General features: G+C 53.8%; 9 protein-coding genes across 9 annotated transcripts; 4 read left to right on the forward strand and 5 right to left on the reverse strand.

Moving 5' to 3' along the window:
- Positions 1-119: 119 nt before the first annotated feature.
- BP01DRAFT_337747 (AFI1/MesA family protein) lies at positions 120-3,007 on the reverse strand. The gene is made up of 3 exons (XM_025573297.1): positions 2,151-3,007; positions 2,025-2,085; positions 120-1,968 (listed from the first exon to the last, which is right to left on the reverse strand). Exons 1-3 carry the CDS (start codon positions 2,762-2,764, stop codon positions 307-309), a joined length of 2,337 nt encoding a protein of 778 aa, XP_025432413.1. The 5' UTR covers positions 2,765-3,007; the 3' UTR covers positions 120-306.
- A 242-nt stretch (positions 3,008-3,249) lies between these two features.
- On the reverse strand, positions 3,250-4,767 carry BP01DRAFT_390713 (sideroflexin family transporter). The gene is made up of 4 exons (XM_025578024.1): positions 4,617-4,767; positions 4,432-4,565; positions 4,284-4,378; positions 3,250-4,225 (listed from the first exon to the last, which is right to left on the reverse strand). The coding sequence occupies exons 1-4, from the start codon at positions 4,718-4,720 to the stop codon at positions 3,545-3,547; spliced, it is 1,014 nt and encodes a 337-aa protein (XP_025432414.1). The 5' UTR covers positions 4,721-4,767; the 3' UTR covers positions 3,250-3,544.
- A 519-nt stretch (positions 4,768-5,286) lies between these two features.
- Positions 5,287-7,302, forward strand: BP01DRAFT_355459 (glutathione synthase). The gene is made up of 2 exons (XM_025574695.1): positions 5,287-5,889; positions 6,010-7,302. Exons 1-2 carry the CDS (start codon positions 5,588-5,590, stop codon positions 7,256-7,258), a joined length of 1,551 nt encoding a protein of 516 aa, XP_025432415.1. The 5' UTR covers positions 5,287-5,587; the 3' UTR covers positions 7,259-7,302.
- A 471-nt stretch (positions 7,303-7,773) lies between these two features.
- On the forward strand, positions 7,774-9,674 carry BP01DRAFT_414933 (putative MFS transporter). Its single transcript, XM_025579093.1, has 3 exons — positions 7,774-8,186; positions 8,238-8,300; positions 8,355-9,674. Exons 1-3 carry the CDS (start codon positions 7,994-7,996, stop codon positions 9,611-9,613), a joined length of 1,515 nt encoding a protein of 504 aa, XP_025432416.1. The 5' UTR covers positions 7,774-7,993; the 3' UTR covers positions 9,614-9,674.
- Positions 9,675-10,050: 376 nt separating this feature from the next.
- Positions 10,051-11,453, forward strand: BP01DRAFT_355461 (zinc-dependent alcohol dehydrogenase family protein). Its single transcript, XM_025574696.1, has 3 exons — positions 10,051-10,301; positions 10,407-10,865; positions 10,929-11,453. Exons 1-3 carry the CDS (start codon positions 10,163-10,165, stop codon positions 11,408-11,410), a joined length of 1,080 nt encoding a protein of 359 aa, XP_025432417.1. The 5' UTR covers positions 10,051-10,162; the 3' UTR covers positions 11,411-11,453.
- A 290-nt stretch (positions 11,454-11,743) lies between these two features.
- On the forward strand, positions 11,744-14,644 carry BP01DRAFT_414935 (putative C6 transcription factor). Its single transcript, XM_025579094.1, has 4 exons — positions 11,744-12,614; positions 12,665-14,281; positions 14,335-14,409; positions 14,462-14,644. Exons 1-4 carry the CDS (start codon positions 12,021-12,023, stop codon positions 14,543-14,545), a joined length of 2,370 nt encoding a protein of 789 aa, XP_025432418.1. The 5' UTR covers positions 11,744-12,020; the 3' UTR covers positions 14,546-14,644.
- A 138-nt stretch (positions 14,645-14,782) lies between these two features.
- On the reverse strand, positions 14,783-15,665 carry BP01DRAFT_414936 (carboxymuconolactone decarboxylase family protein). The gene is made up of 2 exons (XM_025579095.1): positions 15,599-15,665; positions 14,783-15,523 (listed from the first exon to the last, which is right to left on the reverse strand). The coding sequence occupies exon 2, from the start codon at positions 15,501-15,503 to the stop codon at positions 14,868-14,870; it is 636 nt and encodes a 211-aa protein (XP_025432419.1). The 5' UTR covers positions 15,504-15,523; positions 15,599-15,665; the 3' UTR covers positions 14,783-14,867.
- A 463-nt stretch (positions 15,666-16,128) lies between these two features.
- Positions 16,129-17,343, reverse strand: BP01DRAFT_316343 (putative catechol dioxygenase). Its single transcript, XM_025572581.1, has 2 exons — positions 16,959-17,343; positions 16,129-16,899 (listed from the first exon to the last, which is right to left on the reverse strand). The coding sequence occupies exons 1-2, from the start codon at positions 17,207-17,209 to the stop codon at positions 16,215-16,217; spliced, it is 936 nt and encodes a 311-aa protein (XP_025432420.1). The 5' UTR covers positions 17,210-17,343; the 3' UTR covers positions 16,129-16,214.
- Positions 17,344-18,152: 809 nt separating this feature from the next.
- Positions 18,153-19,674, reverse strand: BP01DRAFT_355466 (lactonase family protein; the record flags this gene model as incomplete). The annotated part of the gene is made up of 4 exons (XM_025574697.1): positions 19,329-19,674; positions 19,157-19,265; positions 18,628-19,101; positions 18,153-18,551 (listed from the first exon to the last, which is right to left on the reverse strand). Coding segments are annotated over exons 1-4 (1,079 nt in total), but the record flags the coding sequence as incomplete, so codon positions are not given.
- Between the last annotated feature and the right edge of the window lie 44 nt (positions 19,675-19,718).

Below are 19,718 nucleotides of genomic sequence, written 5' to 3' on the forward strand. Positions count from 1 at the left end.
GATTACGAATAACCCCGCCCTTACGTGGCATCTTACTTGATCAAACTAGTATACTATTACGTTTTGTTATGCACGGTTGCAGTAGCCGTCATACAGATCAAAGCAGCAAGTTTGGGAAGTCGTAAAATTGTAAAATTTGTGATGGGTGGTTCGCACCCAGGTATAGACATTTGGGGTGGGGAAGGAATAAGCTAATCGAACATAGCTACATATACAAGAGGTTAATCAAGGTCGTAATGTGGTGACGGAGCCCGCACGGGCATAGCACCAGCAGTTTCAGAGGGCAAGAACGGCTCCAGGCGCAATCTATGCATCCCCCATAGCGACAGCGACCAAGCTCTGCGGGCCAAACGACCCCGTGCCTAGCCCGAACGAGGAGCTCTGCGCCGCTGCATCGCGCTCGCGTTTGATGCGGAAGAACGCCAATTTCGCAAATCGGTTGAGCTGGGCCCAGAAATGCCGCCCTGCAGGATGGGCGGCGATCCGCTCGAGCAGCTCCACCGTCGCCTCACGGACAGGAGGGTACGGGTGGAAGAGGCCCATGCTGATGTAGAAAAGTCCCGCTTGGTTCTCGGGCGTGATGGTCAGAAGCTGGCAGATGCCCGCATAATCCTTGACCGCGTGCGCAAATGCGATATAGATGGCCCCTGAATCAGCAGCGGAGAGTCGCAAGGCGCGAAGCCGGTTGTGGTGGTGGAGGAGATCGGGCTTGAGAATAGGTCGCGCCGGATAATACATGGCAGCGATGTCCTGGATGAACGAATAGTAAGATCGTGTTGTGCGCCATCCTTCGATACGCGATACGGAGGCCAGCAGCTCCCGTTGTTTTGCGCCCTCGTCGGGCCAGACATAGCCGTGGCCGCGAAGGGTGGTCGGATCCAGCGGATCGGCCTGTACTCCACTCGGACTCTCTGGTGAGAGTTCTTCATTGGGCCCGATGATGAAAAGATTCGACGCGCCGTAGACCATTTCCTCAAATGCAGCGGCAAGCTGCGTGAACTTCATGATGTATGCTCGCCATTTGGCGCGGATCGCGTTCTCACCATAGCGGTTTGTGATACTCCGCTGAATCTCTTCCATGAAGACGTTGTCCCCGCTGGGGTCGGTATTCGAGCTGGACGGATAATGGTGTAATGAAGCCTGCTGCTGGAAATAGAGCAACCCTTCGGTGACCGGCGCAGGCTCAATGAAACTACTGATTTTCATTCGACCAGTGGGAAGATCGCAAAGCACATCCCACCACTCCGGATGATTGGCAAAGGTGGGATTCGTGACACCAGCAATGAACCCAGGTACCTTCAGTAGATCATCAATTTTCGTTAAATCTGTGTAAGGGAAGGCGTGTCGCGTGAAGCCTCGCAATACACCGCCCGACGCAATAGCACACGCGGCCAGTACTGCTTCAGCCACCTCACCGGACGGCCGGTTATGGCCCAGAAATATGACTCTTTTCTGGGTGAGCATCGCGTTGACGAGGACAATAATGGGATGTGTAAAAGGCCCGCTGGTAGTCAGATGCGGGTGAACGGGAAAGGCTTGTGGGGAAGAGTTATGTGGAGCGGAAAAGGTCTGGATGAGTTTGATCAGGGAAAAGTCGCCCACAGTCTCTGGCCAGATAACCGTGGGGACCTTGACAGGAATGGGAATCTCGTTGTAAACGACTTTAGATTCGAATTCGTGGGTATCGCGTGGAAGGGCGTATTGAGGGGGCGCCTGACGCTTGGGCGATGGCGGATCGTCCTCGTCATCTGGCGGGGCGCCATCTTCTAGTAACCGTTGGTGTATCATTTGTTCGAATTTCTCGATGAACATGTCTTTGCAATTGCTTGCCTGCAAGATTTGTCTTTCCAAGAGCGATAGTCTCGGCATCAGCGACAAGTCCATGTTGTTAACAGCATTGTATAACGTGGCAAGCGTTTCGGGGTACGGGTTCTTGAAGTAGTCCTCCAGGGCTAACAACAACAATGGCTTTAGGTGAGTTGTCAGCGCCGGCACAAAAGCGCTTTCTTGCGCATATAACTCACTTTATAGATATGAAGGAAAGAATGCCGCGTACAGATTGCCATTGCCTTCACGACCGCACCACTGTGAACGGATCAATATTCAAGGCCTTGCCACGAGGATGAACGAAGAGAGAGACGTTCACTCACCGCTTGACTGTGTTATCTTGTTTTGTGTTGACCAGATTGAGCACATACATCAAAGGAGGGCCTTCGCCTCCCTCCTCTTCGTCGTCGCTGCTGTCCTCGGCCTCTGTGGAATCCTCCACCTCCCTATTATCGCCCTCAGTCGACTGCGCCCCATCACCGGCCCTGCGCTTTCCCTTTTTCTTCTTCTGCTTCTTGCTCGATATCGAGGCATCGTCGTCGGCATCGGCGCTTGTATCTTTATGTAAAAAGAATATGGTCCAGTCCTGGCTTCGTACATGGGTCTGATCGGGCAGCATGAGCTCTGCCAACATGCTCTCGTCTCCACTGATCGCAGTGGGATACTGATGCTCCATAATCGGTCCGCGATCAATGTGGAAGGATGCGACAAGGATGTACTCGACATGTCGCTCGGACGAGTCCCGAGGGTATTGCGACTTGCATTTGCGCGGCTTGGGAAATAAGGCAGCGGTGGCAGGAACATTGGCAAGGGACGGCTGGCGGAGAGATGTGCGAGAACTGCTCGGCGTGCGATGGTGCAAAAGGGATGGGGCGGGCGAAAGCCTTGGAAGGCCACCCGCATCGTCAGCTGAGCGGTAGGGCAACGATATGCTCATCTTTCGTCAATTGGTCGAGAGAAAATAGCGAAGGGGTTGTGAGGGGTGAAGCTGGAAGTCGTCGTGGTCGCCTTCGCGAATGGGGACAACCGGCAAATGAAGAAGCACGGCGGCGACCGACCGCTTTCAATGAAGTTGGCGGAGAGTGGACATGTCACCCTGAGCCCTGACCCCAGGGTATATCTTGAGAAAGGTTCGTTTGAAAGCGTCAATTGAGAAATATGGGGGAGGGGGGGAGGACCACGCGGGCGGAAGGCTGAAGAAATTCAGGGGGCAAAAAGGATAAGGGGGGGAAAGGCGGAGGAGGAAGTTGGGGGCATTCTCGCATGTGACGATCTCGGAGAGCGGGACAAGCAATAGTTAGTAGTGTTAAGTTAGTCGACTAACTTGGCTAGTTAGTACCTATGTTTGCATTGTTTGTTTGCTGCTCCCCAGCTTCGTTTGCAACAAGATGAGGTCAATCCGTGGAGTATGATAAAGTAATAGTATACAAAGTAATTACTCGGTTCATACCTTTCTGAAGGCTTGAGCAATGTGAGAAACGTGATCGACAGGGAGATTGCCAGCCCCCTCTCCACCTGCAGATTCGAAGCCGTGGATCTGCATCCATGCACATACAGGTGTTTCAGAAATGCTTGACGACCCTGGGCTCCTGCAACAGCTGGTCTAACCATATGAGGGGGTTGATTGGTGGCGAAAGAGATGGAGTATAATGCGCATAACACTGTGTACAAAATCTAAGTCTAATCTATATGCAAAGCTCAGTCCCGTAGCCCACATTTACATTCCACGGTTGAACTCCACCATCCCGTCCTTCCCTCCCTGGCCCCAGAACTCTTCTTCCAGGTTCTTCGCACTGATCGCCTGTCTTTGCGGGAAGGCTCCCAGCGCCAAGGGCAATGCGAACAACGAGGTGCCCAGGATCAATGCCAGATTGATCGGCAGCACCATCTTTGGCCTAGCCTGCAGCCACGCGGTCTTCTCCAGTCTAACCAGCACCAAGGGGGGCACCACCATGATTGGGGTGGCGTTCAACACCCGACTGATAGCCGTTTCTCCGACAGCGATAGTTGCTGCCTTCTTACTCTTACCCAGGCTTTGCACGGGCTCGCCGGTTTCCTCCCGCTTCATCTTCTCGGCTTCAGACAAGACAGGGTACACATCAATACCTTGGCGGATTTCTTCGCCTCTCATGAGGAAGACATTCAGAGCGCTAGCACTGGAGACGGCGGCGAAAGGAACCAGGCGACCGAGGAGGAGTTTAGTATTCGGGGAGACGCCTTTGAGACGGGGAACCAGAGCGTTGAGACCGAGGGCAACGGAGCAGGATGCGGAGACGGCCATGAGGTAGGACTTGGCCATTTGGGAGACAGAGAGCGGAGTTGATTTGTTGGCATTGGCATTGTTGATGGCAACATTGAGGGACTGGTTGGCAATTTGCCAGAGAAGGGTACCGGTAGTCTAAACACAGGAAGAATGAGTCAGAGGCCTGCTGTGAGGAGACAGAAGGGAAGCGCACCTGTAGACCGGGCGTAAGCATACCCGCAGTAACGACCAGGTTGGAAAGAACATAGCTGGACATGCGGAAGGGGAGGAAAACGGGCTCGCCGGTGTCTAGAATGGTCAATCATACTGTTGCGAGAGGAAGGTGAGAAGGCAAAGCCTACCAGGGTGCAACGTCGAGTCAACAACCTTCTTAGCATGCCACAATTCCGACGTCATGGCAGGAATGTGGTTTTGCTTGTAGGCAGAAACCAGCTGCTTGGCTTTGTCCAGGCCAGCAGAGGAGACAAACATCATCCTACACATGTCAGTCATGGTCGGCGGCTCTGGTCAGCACTTGCTCACTCACCGCGGGTCGGAAAGGTCAGCCGCATGGCGCACGCGACCCCAGTACGTCGAAAGATCATACTGAGATGATGGGAGGTCCCGGTTACCAGGAAGGGAGCTTGACATCTTGAACCACCACGCTCGAAAAGAAGAACAGAAAGGGCGTCGAAGAGAGGAAAGAAAAGAAATGGTTGCTGACTCGTCCCTGAAAGGCGCGGCGAAAATCAGTACCGGGCCGAGGATCCTCACGTGCAATGCCGGGCGGTGAGCCGATAAGCACTAGACCCATCTTTTTCAGGGGCTGCGATTTGCCGATATCGCCCAGGAACATTTCGCCGCCGGAAACCTTATTTTGATTTTCTCTTGGGCCCTTTTCTGTTTCATCAATCAAGATCCCGGGGTTGATGGGGTAGACCAAGATTTGTCGCCACCTGCTCGATGCTAAGAACTGTGCTAGAAGTCCTCATGGATATTCTTTTTGCCAGCAAGACGCTTGAGTATTCATGTGCCTGTCAGATCTCTGAAGGATTAGTCGGATAAGCACAGCAATCACTGTGACATGGTCAGCACTACTCCGTAAGCAGAAGGGCAGCTATTGGTTCTGCTGCTCGTGATCTCATCTCTCTTTATCCAAAGGAACCATTCTCTCGCGCATGCCGTCGTGCAATCTCAACCGCAAGGCTACAGAAATCCGCCCACGTTGTGCCCGAAGGCCTTGCACTTTTTTACTCCGTTAGCCAGGGATAAGCCGCATACCCAATCGGCAGCCAACTGGTAAATGCCAGGCACAATCGGTCATGTTGCCACCTGATTCTGCCGCTGAAAACATGGCGGTGAGAAAAGCGTTTCTGACACCCCACCTTTGCTTAATAATGGCCCTCCGACTGCCCCTCCCCCAGTGCCTCAGTCCGCGAACGACATCCCAAAGTCAACAGGTCAATTGATTTCTTCTGTTTCAGCTTGCATATATGCTTGTCAGGGCCCTCCGTCACAATGTCAGAATCTATCTATACTAGCTATCCTCCATCCCTGAACCCTGCACAAAAGGAGTTCCTCGTCAAGACAATCAAGGACTGGGCCACGCAAAATGGTCTCGTCGTCCGCCCCGCGCCGACCTTTGTCGCAAGGGAAACCGACCCTCAAGGCGTGCTTGCAACCAATGCGCCAGTGACACTGTTTCCAAGTCCGTTTCCTAAAGCCTGCTTTGAAGAGGCGAAAGCTCTGCAGACTGTCTACAACCAGCTTTACGCTGCGATCACATGTGACGAAAACTGGATTGGGAAGATCATGGAAGAGTAAGAGCCTGCTTCTGCTTCTCCTTGATTAAGAATAGCAACCCCATCTACTTGCGAACTTGCGAAGACGGCCGTGCTCTGGCATTTGGGATGACCCCAACTAAAGAAGCGTGCATATAGTTTGATTGACGTCGACGATTTCATCTCCAACCTTTGGAAAGTCCATCTTGCAGTCAAGAAAGAAGGATATGCCCAGAAACTGTCACTCGGTCTCTACCGGTCCGACTACATGGCCCATACTCCGTCCGATGCCACGTCTCCCAGCCTGAAACAGGTCGAATTTAACACGATTTCCTCTTCATTCGGCGGTTTGTCATCCTTGGTAACCGCCCTTCACACCGAGCTCCTCAACTTTCCACCGGGTCACCCGGTCGCCTATCCGTCCCACCCTCTGCTCGACGCAAATCAACCACCCGAGAACCCTGCCGTGGAGACCTTGGCTGCCGGTCTGGCTGCAGCCCATGTTGCCTACGGACCCTCAAAAATCACCCCAGCCCTTCCCACCTGCATTCTCTTTCTTGTGCAGGAGAACGAGAGAAACATCTTTGACCAATTAGCTCTTTCCCGAGAGTTGACCAAGGTTCATAAAATTCCCGTCTTCCGCGTCCTCAGCTCCGAAATCCTTGACCACACTACCGTCCAAGATTCAAATCCTTTGAGGCCACTTGTCTATCAACCGCCGCACTCGAACGGCGCTCAGTTCGAAGTGACTACTGCCTACCTCCGCTGCTTCTACGCACCTACCGACTACAAATCAGAGCGCGACTGGCAAGCACGGACACATCTCGAGCGCTCCGCGGCTATCAAATGTCCCACTGTTCTCAACCAACTTGCTGGATGCAAAATCGTTCAACAGGTCTTAGCCGAGCAGGAAGGCAGCGACCATCTTGCGAAGTTCCTATCCGGCCTGAATGAGGCAACAATCTCAAGAATCAGAGCTACCTTTGCACCCCAGTATGATCTTTCGTCTAATGGCCGCGGCCAGAAACTCGCATTGAACCTTGAGACCGCCGTCAACCATGTGTTGAAGCCACAGCGTGAGGGTGGTGGCAATAATGTGTACAAGGAGGCTATTCCTGAATTCCTGCGGTCAATTCCAGAGACTGAGTGGAAGCGGTGGATCTTGATGGAACTGATCCACCCGCCTGCCGAGGCGAAGAATGTGGCCCTGCGTAGTGATGGGGAGGTACTCAGCGGGCATGTCATTGGAGAGCTGGGTATTTATGGAACCATTCTGTGGAATCAAGCTGACGGGAAGATTCTGCAGAATGAGCAAGGTGGGTGGCTGATGAGAACCAAGGCGAGAGACGTCAATGAGGGAGGCGTAGCCACTGGTTTCTCCAGCTTGGACAGCATTGTTCTATACTAGACTGTATTTTCGAGATTAGACTCAATAGAACGACAAAATTTTCCACTGCATACCAGGTTGCTTCAGCTCAACTTAAGCTAACTGCTCGACCCTGGTTTTGTATTTGTTAAGTCTGCTTACCCCGTCTGTGCTGACGTCGATGCTGATCTTTGTGGGGAAGCCAAGTTGCAACCCTAGTCTCTGGCAACCATGGCTACTTCGACTCCACAAGCTACCCCTTGAGTCTCGATTATCGTGAAAATGCACCGAGATCAATTTGATGTGAGGATTAGTCCATTTTCATCAGATTCTCATCTGCACCATGAATTGATTGAGTTGCAGGAATCTTGATAAACGCGCCCGACTCCACCCGTTATCGCAGATCGACACCAAGGCCGTAGCTTGGCGGCGAAGAGGGAGTGATAGCAACTGATAAGCCCGCCGCTGCGATGCAACCTGACCGCAACCGGCGGGCCAACATGCGGAGAAAACCCGTGCGAGGGCGAGCTTGTTTCATTCATAATGTGACATTTTATCCATCCTTTTCTTGGCAGCTGATAAGGTGCGGGTTACATACTATGGCAAGCTTTGGTTTAAACCGAGGGTCGATGACGCCCTTGAAATACTTGATCCCCGATCCCTTGCGTCTCTACCATCCTGCTTGCCCTTCTTCTCTCTTCTTTTTTCACTCCTCGGGCCCTTTCGTCTTGCCCGTTCTTAATCTTCACCCTTCGCTTCCCGAGTGGCCGATATATCATGGCATCCAGCTCCAGCTTGAGTCCACATGACACCAAGACGGGATCGATACACGATGAGCCTGTGAAGGCTGGCCATTACACCACTGAGACGAGCATCGTCGAGGATGTCGTCCAGGTCACAGATAACCAGGCAGAGAGGCGTCTGTGCCGAAAATTCGATCTGCGCTTGCTGCCAGTGCTGGCGTTGATGTGTAGGTCAATCACCAATGGGTCCTAGAACACGCAATTCATGTATTATCCAGATCTATTCAATGCGCTAGACAAGGGCAACCTCAGTAACGCAGAAACGGATGGGATGAGTGATGGTGAGTCTTCCATCACTTGAGTTTCAATTGCGACCCTGGTGCTAATATGGCTAGACTTGCATTTCAAGTCCAACCAGTACAACCTGCTGCTCTCGATCTTCTATGTACCCTATGTCATCTTCGCGCCGCCATTTGCGATGCTGGGCAAGCGGTTCAGCCCAGCGCGGGTGCTGCCTGTCCTCATGTTCAGCTTCGGCTCGTTCACGCTTCTCGCCTCAGCAGCCCGCAATTTTGGCGGCATGTTTACTCTCCGCTGGTTCCTGGGGATGTCCGAAGCGGCTTTCTTCCCCCTGGTTATCTACTACCTAACGACCTTTTACCGCCGGGGAGAGCTGGCGCGCCGACTGGCCATCTTCTATGCGGCGTCCAATATCGCCAACGCCTTTTCGGGGCTTATCGCGTTCGGCGTCTTCCAGATCAAGAACTCGACGATTCCGAACTGGCGCTACTTGTTCATCATCGAAGGCAGCGTGACCGTACTCTTCTCGTGCTTCGCATTCTGGTACCTGCCGCGGTCCGCCAGCGAAGCCAGCTTTTTGAGCCTCGACGAGAAAGCCCTGGCCTATCACCGCATTCAAGTCGACTCGTCCGCGGTTGTCAACGAAGCCTTCAACCTGCGCGACGCCCTGCAGATCTTCCGCCACCCCTCCACCTACGCCTTTTTGGGGATTGAAATCTGCCTCGGCGTGCCCCTCCAGGGCGTCTCCCTCTTCATGCCGCAGATCATCCAGCGCCTTGGCTACACGACGGTGAAAACCAACCTCTACACCGTCGCCCCCAACGTGACAGGCGCCGCCATGCTCCTCGTCCTCGCCTTCGCCTCCGACGCCGCCCGCCTGCGCTCCCCCTTCATCGTCTTGGGCTTCCTCCTCACCTTTACCGGGTTCATGATCTACGCAGCCATCTCCGACGTCGAGCGTCAGCTCCACCTCGCCTACTTCGCCACCTTCATGATGACCTGGGGCACCTCCGCCCCCAGCGTCCTGCTGAGCACCTGGTATAACAACAACATCGCCCACGAGGGCCGCCGCGTTCTCCTCACCAGCATCGGCGTCCCCCTCGCCAACCTCATGGGCCTCGTCGCCAGTAACGTCTTCCGCGCCCAGGACAAGCCCAAGTACATGCCTGCGCTCGTCACCATCGCCGCCTTCGGCGCCACGGGCGCCGTTCTCGCCGCTTCCTTGGGGGTCTTCATGTTGCTGGACAACCAGCGCCGCGACGCCCGGGCAGGATGCAAGGTGCGCGCGCAGGATGTGCCTACCGAGCGGTTGCGGGATGGGCCGGCTTCGGCGGAGTTTCGGTGGTTCTTGTAGATTTCCCCCTGAAAAACATATTTCTTGTTTTCTTGTTACTCTTTTTAGTGTTGCTTTTGAGTGTGGATGATGACAATGACAATGACAATGACCGCTATGCATATGATGACTATTGAATCCAATCCAACTAGTGGCAGATAGTACAATATTACCATTGTAGCGGTCCCCACACCGGCAACTGAACCCAGTAACCAGCTCCGTTCATGATCGGCATCCCAGCAAAACGCCCGACATGCGGGGGGGGTCTTTCATCAACCTGACAGGGCCTCGAATTGGATTTTCGAATGAGAATGAAACCTTGGAAGAACCGACGAATGGATTATGCTCCACCCACAGCAGGGACTGATTAATAATTTCAGGTGGGGGGTGGGGTTCTAATGACATCGATTTATAGGTACGTAGGTTCCAGGTAACTAAGTACGGTAGCTATTTTCTTTTTTCTTTCTTCCTCCTCTCGCCATTCAATTTTGCAGATTGTTCTTGTATACTACGAGATCAACTCTCTATCTTAGGAGTCAATTCCTTCTTAAGTATCTGCGAGATCCAAGTATGTCAATCCAACAATGGACCACCCCCCTGGAGGGGCTCGCCAGCCTCCGCCAAACCACAGCCCCGCAACCCACGCCAGGTGCCAATGAAGTCCTGGTTGAAATCCGCGCGGTGTCGCTCAACTACCGCGATATTGAGGGTGAGTATTCCGGTCCCCTCTTTTTTTACACGTGGGGATCTTCAGAGGTCTACAGAGCTAGCCTACTTGGAAGTGCTTTGCTTTTCCGTCCTAACACTCCCACAGTCACGAAAGGCGAATACAACCACCACAAATCCGTCAACAAGGAGACACCTGAGACGGTGCCCTGCTCGGACATGTGCGGTGTCGTCTCCCAGGTCGGCCCCTCGGTCTCGCGCTGGGCTGTGGGCGACCGCGTGCTCTCCACCTTCCTCCCGGACCACATCACCGGCCAGGTCACGCCCCAAATGCTCGCCAAGGGGATGGGCCACCCGCTGCCGGGCGTGCTGGCGACGCACCGCGTGTTCCCGGAGCACGCCCTCGTCAAGGCGCCGGGGTACATGACCGACGCGGAGGGGGCGACGTTGCCGATTGCGAGTGTCACGGCGTGGATGAGTGTGCAGGGGCGCTTGAGGGGGGCGGTGGAGAAGGGGGAGGATGTGAGTAAGAAGGTGGTGTTGGTGCAGGGAACGGGTGGAGTGGCCGTGTGTGGGTTGCAGATTGCGAAGGCGTGGGGCGCTAGAGGTGAGTTTCTTCGCGTTGGGGGGGGTTTGTTTCGTGGGATGATGCTAATCGCAGCCGGGATAGTTATTGTGACCTCCTCCTCAGACGCGAAACTCGAACAGGCCAAGTCGCTCGGCGCGGACTATACCATAAACTACCGGACGACGCCCAATTGGGAGGACGAGGTCAACCGTTTCACGGAGGGCAATGGAGTGGATATCATCCTTGAGACGGGCGGCGCGAAGACGCTGCGCAAGAGCTTTGAGTGTATTGCGTTCGGAGGCTTGATCAACTGCATCGGGTACGTCTCGGGCAAGGTGGATGAGCCGGAGGACCGTGTCAATGTCAATCTGTTGTGTCTGCGGCGGAATGTGACGCTACAGGGAATCATCAATGGGCCTAGAGATGAGTTTGAGAAGATGGTGGAGTTCTACGAACAGCGCCAAATCAAGCCGGTGGTAAACCGCGTTTTTGGGTTCGCGCAGGCGAGAGAGGCCTTCGAGTTCGTGGAGAGCGGCGGCCACTTTGGTAAGGTCGTTATCGATGTGGCTGGAGGTTCGCAATGAGGTGTCATTTTCTGAAGAGTCAATATGTCAGGGTTAATGAGAGAAGAGATAATCGAGCCATGGCTGCTGCTCGCAAAGACCATATCCCAGTCGTGTAGACATGATCAGCATCCCCCAGTGGGAAATCTAAGATGTGTTGGACAAACTGAAGTGAAGAGCTCAAAGCCATGCTCGACTGATAGATTTGTTCCATTCAGCCTTACGACACCAGTCTAGCTTAGTGTAGTAATCCCGAGACGTCTCGGATATTCCAAATACAGCAATCCCGAAACTACAACCACGCGCGATTTCTCGCTGCACGGCTTGATTTCTCATCATGAACAAACACCAACTGGCCTACCAGACCAGCGGCAAAACGAAGAGCATTACAGATCCATCTAGGTTGGGACTGCTAGTGGCATAGAGGATGTTCGTCGACAACTATCATCGCAGGTCATCCTATGTTTGGACACTGACAGGCCACTTCAGTCCGCTGCGATACTCAAGACTATCCGGGGATAGTTAGCGCAATCACGCGGGGTCAGCTTAGTCTCATCTCCTCCATCTGCCAGCTCCTGGTTATCAAAAAGAAAAAGAAAAAAAGTTCAACCTTGGTCTGGTCAGTTCTGCCATGGATGGAGATCAACCTCAGTCGAACCCATCCGGCCCAACTTCACCGGCCAAATCGCCCGCCCGACGACGCAGACCGCCATTGTCCTGTACCATCTGCCGGCGCCGCAAGCTGAAATGCGACCGCGCGCTGCCATGCGGACAATGCGTCAAGTCTAAGACCCCCGATCAGTGCGTATATGTCGGACATCAACCTTCCAAGTTTGAGGCACGTCGTGGAGATAATGCGCCGCCAGAAGGCGCACGTGTACCGACCAGTAAACCTAGTCCCGCACATGGGGGGTTATATGTGTTCGACTCCAAGCGTCAGTCATCGGCGAACAGGATCACCAAACCCAAAGCGCGCTCGGACGAGCTGCACGAGCTGCGCAACCGCGTGCAGTTCCTGGAGGCGGCGCTATCCAAGACTGGTCCGATCCACACGCCCGAGAGCTTGGGATATGACGCGCAGTCGGAGGCTGCGGTGCGCACTGCGCCAGAAGCTCAGAATCTGACGGACAATGTCAAAGAACTCTGCTCGCGGTCATGCTTTCGCGGGAAGAAGAGCAGGACGCGCTACTGTGGGCGGTGCCATTCGGCCGTCACTCTATCCTTTGTAAGTGAGCTGGCAGTGCTGTATGGCGAGCCATGGCTGATTTGATATAGTTCGAAGATGTCACGGTCTTCATGCGAGGACATCGCAGTAACTTGAAGCGCAACCCCGACTACAAGGAATTCAAGAGTTTCAAGGGCGAGATGTGGGCTCGCGAGAGACAGGATCACCAACGTGCCTTTCGCAACAAGTCCTGGAATCTGGAAGAGATGGTCCCACCACGGCACGTTGCCGATGAGCTTGTGAATTTGTACCTGTCGACTTTTGAGATGACCTACCGCATCCTACATGTGCCGACCTTTCTCGAGCAGTATGAAGCTTACTGGACGGCTACAGGTCCGCGAGACCGGTGCTTCGTTGCTAAGCTTTTAGCTTTGATGGCTGCCAGCACTTGTTTTCTCAGCCCAACAACTAAGATTGATGGTCGGGAAAAGCTGCACGATGCCGCTGCAGAATGGATTGCGGGAGTCCGTTCCTGGATCGCCCTGACTTTGGTCAGCTCAACCATTGATTTCAACATCTTACAGATTGAGTGCCTTGTTTTAATCGCACGGCAAGCGGACGCTATCGACGGAGACATCGTCTGGATTTCTTCCGGCTCACTGATTCGCATTGCAATGACAATGGGACTACATCGAAGTCCCTACCGGTTCCACAAGATGACCAAATTCTGGGCTGAGATGCGGCGGCGACTCTGGGCCACGATTGTGGAGCTGGATTTACAGTCGTCAATCGACAAGGGAATGCCTCCTAACTTGGATCTGGAAGAATTCGACTGTGAAGCACCATCGAACCTTGACGACTCTCAACTAACCGAAAACATGACGGACGATCCGGTCCCGAAGGACTTAGGGACGTTCACGCGCAGCACCTTCCAAGTTTTACTGCACCAGACCCTGCCATTGCGAGTGCACATCGCCAAAGCCATCAACACGCTGAGATTCACACTCTCATACGACGGCGCTCTGCGGTTGAGCGAAGAGATAAACCATTCGATGCAAGAAGCCGCGGGCATATTTCATCGCATGAGAGCTGCGACTTCGCCCACAGCCGAAAACGATTCTTCTTTCGCACAGTCAATGCTGGTCTTCTTGCTGCGGCGATCTCTTCTTGTGCTCAATCGTCCGTTTGCCCTGAGCATCCTCCGGACGCCGAAATTCTCCTATTCCCGCAAGATCTGTCTGGAATCGGCGCTGCAAATGCTCTCTTACCTCGAGCCATCTGCGGAGGCGCAGGCGTTGCCTCAGCTCGCCCAGCTCAGTGGTGGGATGTTTCGTAATGAGTTTCTCCACGCGGCTCTGACGGTGTGCGTGGAGTTGTACCTGCAGTCGTGCGAACTCAGTCTCCCGCAATCCTTGCCTATGGGCCCGTCGAGTACGCTGACATCGTTCAACGATCTGGTGCGCTCTCAGCAAGAAGTGATGTTGCAGGCCGTGCAGCAGACGATCGAGACGTTTGGGAGCCGGAGGGGCCCGAGCGGTAAGGGCTGCAAGGGGTTCTTCTTCTTGACCATGGTTTTGGCGTCTGTCAAGGCCCGGGTCAACGGACAGGACCCTCAGAAGATGATCGAGCAGGATGTTGCTGTTTGCATGCGACAGTGCGAACAGGTGATGCGGGGGACGCCATTGGCTGATGTACGGAACCGCGATCAGACGGGTAGCTCCACTACGGTAGGTAGTTACATCGAATAATCATAGTTAGTTTGACAGGCTAACTTTTTCAGGCCACTGCAGATTCCTCGTCGGTGGAGGCTACGGCGCCGGTTGACTTCGACCCTGCCTCTTTTGGGCTGGACGCTGTGAGTTACGTGATGCTTGTGATATTGTTGACTGGATGCTAATGTTGTTCAGCCGCTTGATTTCGGGAACTTGTTCGACATGGCAGACTTCGGGGTGTCGGAGCTGTGGGATCGAGATTTCTTTGCCAGCTTCTAGTAGTGACATTGGCGTTGGTTGGTTTCGGGTATACCATTGATGAGCATGTGTGTGTATGAAGCGTAGAACGTATCTCTTCTCAATATACAGAAGATAATCAGCTGCAATCTAAGCTAGGCTTTGAGGCAACCACCCTTCTTACTACGTTCCTGACGTAGACAGTAGAACCAAAGTAGCCGTCAGTCACCACCAAAACAACCGACATGACACATCCAAACAATAATACAAGTCTCGATTAAATGCACAACCATATATTCAATCCCGTTCGAAGATATATATACCTATATACAACCTCCTCCTCCTTGCCCCAAGCCATTTTGACTCAATTCTTCAATTCCTCCACCAACTCCTCCACACTCTTCATCTCCCGCGCATTATTCTCCCCAATATCCAGAGCCACCAACACGCGACTCACGCAATTATACCCCGCAATCCCCGTCGTCAACTCCACAACCTCACGATCACTGAACCCACCCTTCCCCGCCTCCTTCAGGGCGGCAAACGTCCCATCCCGCACCTTCACCCGCAGCGTCATCTCATCCGCATATTTGACCACAGCTTGCTGCCGCGCGCTCAACGCACTCCCGCTCAACGCCGCACCAACCTCTTCCTCCTCGCCCGCCGTCGAGGGCAGCGTGCGCACGGCCTGCAGCTCCGCCGGCTGAATGCCCCCCTTCAACGCCAGCGGCGCGTGCGCGTTCCACTCGTACACCGCCTCCGTCAGCACCGCGACCCGACACACGGCCAGCTCCAGCAGTCCCTGGTCGATGACGGTTTGCGTGCGGATCGCGCCCAGGAAACTGTTCCACCCGTCCGCGACCGGCGGGGAGTGCAGCAGGGAGAGATCTAGCGGGATGAGCGGCCGGGGGTGCCGGCGCGCGGCAATGCGGGCGTAGATTTCGCTCGTGGTGGGGGATGTTCCCGGGGGTGGGGTTTTGGGGGCGTAGGGGAGGCGCATTTTTCCTTATGCTGTGTGGTCTAGGTGTGAGAAGAACAGGGAGGGTTAGATTGGGGGGAATTTTGGGGGTGTGAATGCAGTGTGGGGTAGCGTACACTTTTGTTTGTTTCCTTTTGTAGAGTTGAGGGTAGGATACTGATCCACAGTATCAAAGTAGTGGTTGTGTGGAGGGTAGGGATGGGTAGCGCCGGCTGTTGATAACTTATATATATCCGGCGGGGAGTTGCATTGCCGGATAACACTGGCAAACGCCAAATTGAACGCGGGTGATTGCGGGGGTGGATGCCTCAGGTTTGTCGTGCTGGGTGGGTCCCCGGGTAGCCCAGTTGCCGTCGTTCGGCATGTGTATCCACTCAATGCCGAGTCTTCGGCCCGATCTCTTTCTCCCTTCTTTTTCTTTTTCTTTTTTCTTATTTGTTTTTTTCTTGACTTGGAATCTTTTCTTTGTTTTATGTACGGGCTGATTGGTGGATAGGGTGAGGATAAGGGTGACGGGTAACGAAGGCGGATTCCCCGGATTCTGTGCGTTCAGATAGGTCATTGGCTAGAGGTTGATTTATACGGAGATTCCAATATGTTAGCTTTGATGATCAGAATGGTAATGAACCGTCAATGGTATTTTTGACTCTAAACATAACATTCGAGGTATTTCATCTCAAAGAGAACCACAATCGCTAATTTATGTACACATGCAAAAATCATTCATCCCAATTACAACTTCTGGCCCTTGTTGAAGCGCTCAAACGAGGACACGGGAGGAGCAGAGTTGGGGTTGGGGTGGTGCTTCTTCAGCGCCATCGTGACATTGTACTCCAGATCCAGAGTAGCCTTGGGGTCGTCGGTCTTGGGCTTGAATTCGACGATCAGGTCGTTCTTGACGGCGAACACGGAGTCGATGCCGAGGTAGGGGTCGGTGGAGGGGTAGAGCTGGTTGATGATGGTGGCATACTCGGGGTGAGTGATCATCAGGTGGATGTGAGCGGGGCGCATGGGGGAGCGGTCCATGAGGTTCAGGAGGACACCGGCGGGGCCGTCGGTGGGCAACGAGTAGGCGGTGGGGTGGTAGCAGTACCAGAAGTACTCGCCGTTCTCGTTGGTGCGGAACTTGCCGCGGAGGTTGTTCTCGCTCTGCTCGGGGTCCTGGAAGTCGTACAGGGCGTTGGCGGAAGCCTGCCAGATGTCGAGGACGGCGCCGGCAATAGGCTTGCCGGTCTCCATGTCGGTGATGCGGCCGTGCATCCAGGTCACCTGGCCGTTAGGCAGGGGATTCTGGATGATGCTATCGCCGAGCTCGCGGAAGGGAGCGTTGGGAGACCAGAAGGGGCCGAGGATAACGTTGGAGGTGGGGGAAAGACCCTGCTCGGTCACGATCTTGTTGGCGATCTCATCGACAAGACTATGCACACATGAAGATTAGCTGATTGTCGTCGCGTGTGGCGCGGACAGGGAACTTACGACTCGAGACCGATAACGTCGCAGATACGGTGGCACTCGTTGCGGATGGGAGTGCTGATCTGGCCAATGGAGTTGATGAACTCGACACCCATCATCCACTCGGCAGGAGTAAGCTCGACCTCACGAGCGAAGTCGTGAATGTGCTTGATGAGAGATCCCAAGATCACACGAGCACGCTCGGGAGTCTTGGGTCCCATGGCGTTGATGACATAGGGAGTGAAGTCGGGGTCCCAGCGAGGTTGAGCAGACATGTTGGCGGTTGTGTGAGGGACGAGTTGTTCACAAAGACAGACTTAAGCAATGATAATAGAGAGGAATGGGGAGGAAGAGAATTGCAACCAAAAAGTCTGGAGCACTGAAGGGTCTATATACACGGTTCAGCCAGGTGTGGCAAGTCTGAGTATGGACCGTAACGGCAAATCGTTCGGCTCGTTTGGGGATGTGGGGAGCAGCGCAACGGTAAAACCGCTATTCCCACATGCCGATGCATTGGATAATGGCCTGATCGTGCAATTCATGGTCGTATCTGTCGGATTCCCAGCCGAAAGACGGTAGGATCTGATCAGACTAAGCGAATTGACTTTTTGTGAAACATGTTGGTCAATTGCACTATGGGGAAAGCTGAAAATCGCAGATGTATGGGTAAAACGTTTGCTGGGAGTGGTTGCTGCGATCGCGCGCTGGTGATCCCGGGGTAGCTCTTACCCGCGGCTAAGAGCTCAAGTCTGCTGACTCAGCCCTTTCCCCGTGATCTTCTTCCCCAGAGTTCTCAGTCACCCCCCGTTCGTCCACGGTTCCTGGCCTCATCAAGACTGTGTCCGTTACTATTGGTCGATGGCCTTCCCGACTACAGGTCCGATTTTATCACGTGACGCTACCGGAGACTCTTGCCGGCCGGCACGCGCCAAAGTTCCCAGAGCCGGATGCGGATATTGAGGCAAAAGTGATCCGCCAGCTGCCGGGGGCACAGGGAGAGTTATCTGATCATATGGATGATTTCAAAATCGGCTATTGCTCATGGTATAAGCCAGAGATGTAGAGGGAAAAACAATTTCCACACCTATCATCAGAACTATCTACTAACACCTGTGTCAACGGTCTTGAGTCTCGGTCACTAGGGTACCAGAACGTGAAGATCAATTGCGACAGCTTCTGGCTCGCATTGAGACGCAATAATTTGAACTTTGAAATCTCATTATCATCTAATCTATGTACTTTACAGACAATCGCTGCACTTTTAATCATACCAAATGGCGTTCATGCCGAATCCCATCTCAGGAATATCAACCCGAGCCACGCGCGCAAGATTCTCGTCGCGGAAACGGTAAATCTCGACGAAACCAAGCTGGTCGTCACACAGGGCGAGCCACTCGTCACTGAAGTCGCAGGGACTGACAGCGTTGGAGTGTCCGCCACTGGTCGACGTGGGATGGATGAACAGCTGCCGCTCAATGTTTCCGTTGGGACCCAACTTGAAGGCTGTGATGTATCCGGTGATATCGAAGGAATTTCCGCGGGTGGTCGCGAACAGGTATTCGCCGCTCTTGGTGGTGAAAGTCACGTCACCACGGTACTTGTTGCGCGGGGGAAGTCCTAAGTCAAGTTAGTCTTGCGCTCCAAAAAGCTCAATTGGAGCGAGTTTCAGTGGTGAGGAGCAGCGTAGACTTACCATCAGGAAGCAATGGGTAGGTGATGTGGGTGAAGACCGGCTTGTGGGTACGCTCGTCGATAACATACACGCCCAACCGGTTGCCCGCCTCCATCAAGACATACAGGTATTTACCGCTGGGGTGCATCTCGACCCAGCGAGGATGGTCACCCGGCGCAGGTGCCTCAATGCAGTCGACCAACTCCAGCTGGCCCGTGGTTGCATCCTTCTTGTGCGTCCAGATCTTGTTGGCCTGCAGGTCGGCCGAGTACAAATATGTCTCCGTGGGGTCAAAGACCATACCGTGGATACCGGTGTTCGGTTCATACTCGTAGTTTTGGATGTTCTCGCGCAGGCTACCGTCCTCGTTGGTGGAGAAGACATTGCCGTAGCCAGCGTACTTGTAGAAAGGGTTGCCGTACACATTGTAGGGAGGCTTGTGCGCCGCTAGCACGAAGATCGCACGGGTGTTGGTATCGGCGCTGGCAGCCAATTCTGAGGGAAACGATCAGCTGTCGCAAGGTGAGGTATAGAGACAACAATGGCTTACCGTGGCCAGCCACGGGGTGAGAAGCTTGATGAACAATTTCAGTAGGGCTCTTGACAGCGAAGCTGTTCCACTTCTTCATCGCCGCGCCATAAATGGCTTTTTTGTCGTGCTTTCAAGACACTTAGCTTTCCGAGCTCAAAGACCTTGCCGAAACGAGGAAAAGCATGCTTACCGAAAAAGTCATCCAAGAAATAGGCTCCGCTTCCGGAATGTCAGTCTTTTTGACCAGATCCAGGGTCAAAGCCTCGTCATCGAAGGCGACGGTGTAAATGCGACCTGGAGGGGTCCAGGTGCCGACCATGAGATGGTGCTTCATTTTGGTAGGTGGGGTTGCGGTAAAGAGAGAAGCGGAGAATCGATATGTCCGAGTATGAGAGATCTGAGCACTGAAAGATTCAGAAAAGCTCGTGAGAAGGCGGGGGAATGCTAAGACGGAGGTTGATCGAGATGTTGACCAGCAAGGGAGCATTATAGATTCATCAATTGCAAGCCTCGAAGGAGGGGGAAGAGTATTTCCTAGCGCTGGTTCGGCAGGGAAAAAGTTGAGACACCGCCGACTCGG

Source organism: Aspergillus saccharolyticus, assembly GCF_003184585.1.
Source record: "Aspergillus saccharolyticus JOP 1030-1 unplaced genomic scaffold BP01scaffold_10, whole genome shotgun sequence".
Taxonomy (NCBI): Eukaryota; Fungi; Ascomycota; class Eurotiomycetes; order Eurotiales; family Aspergillaceae; genus Aspergillus; species Aspergillus saccharolyticus.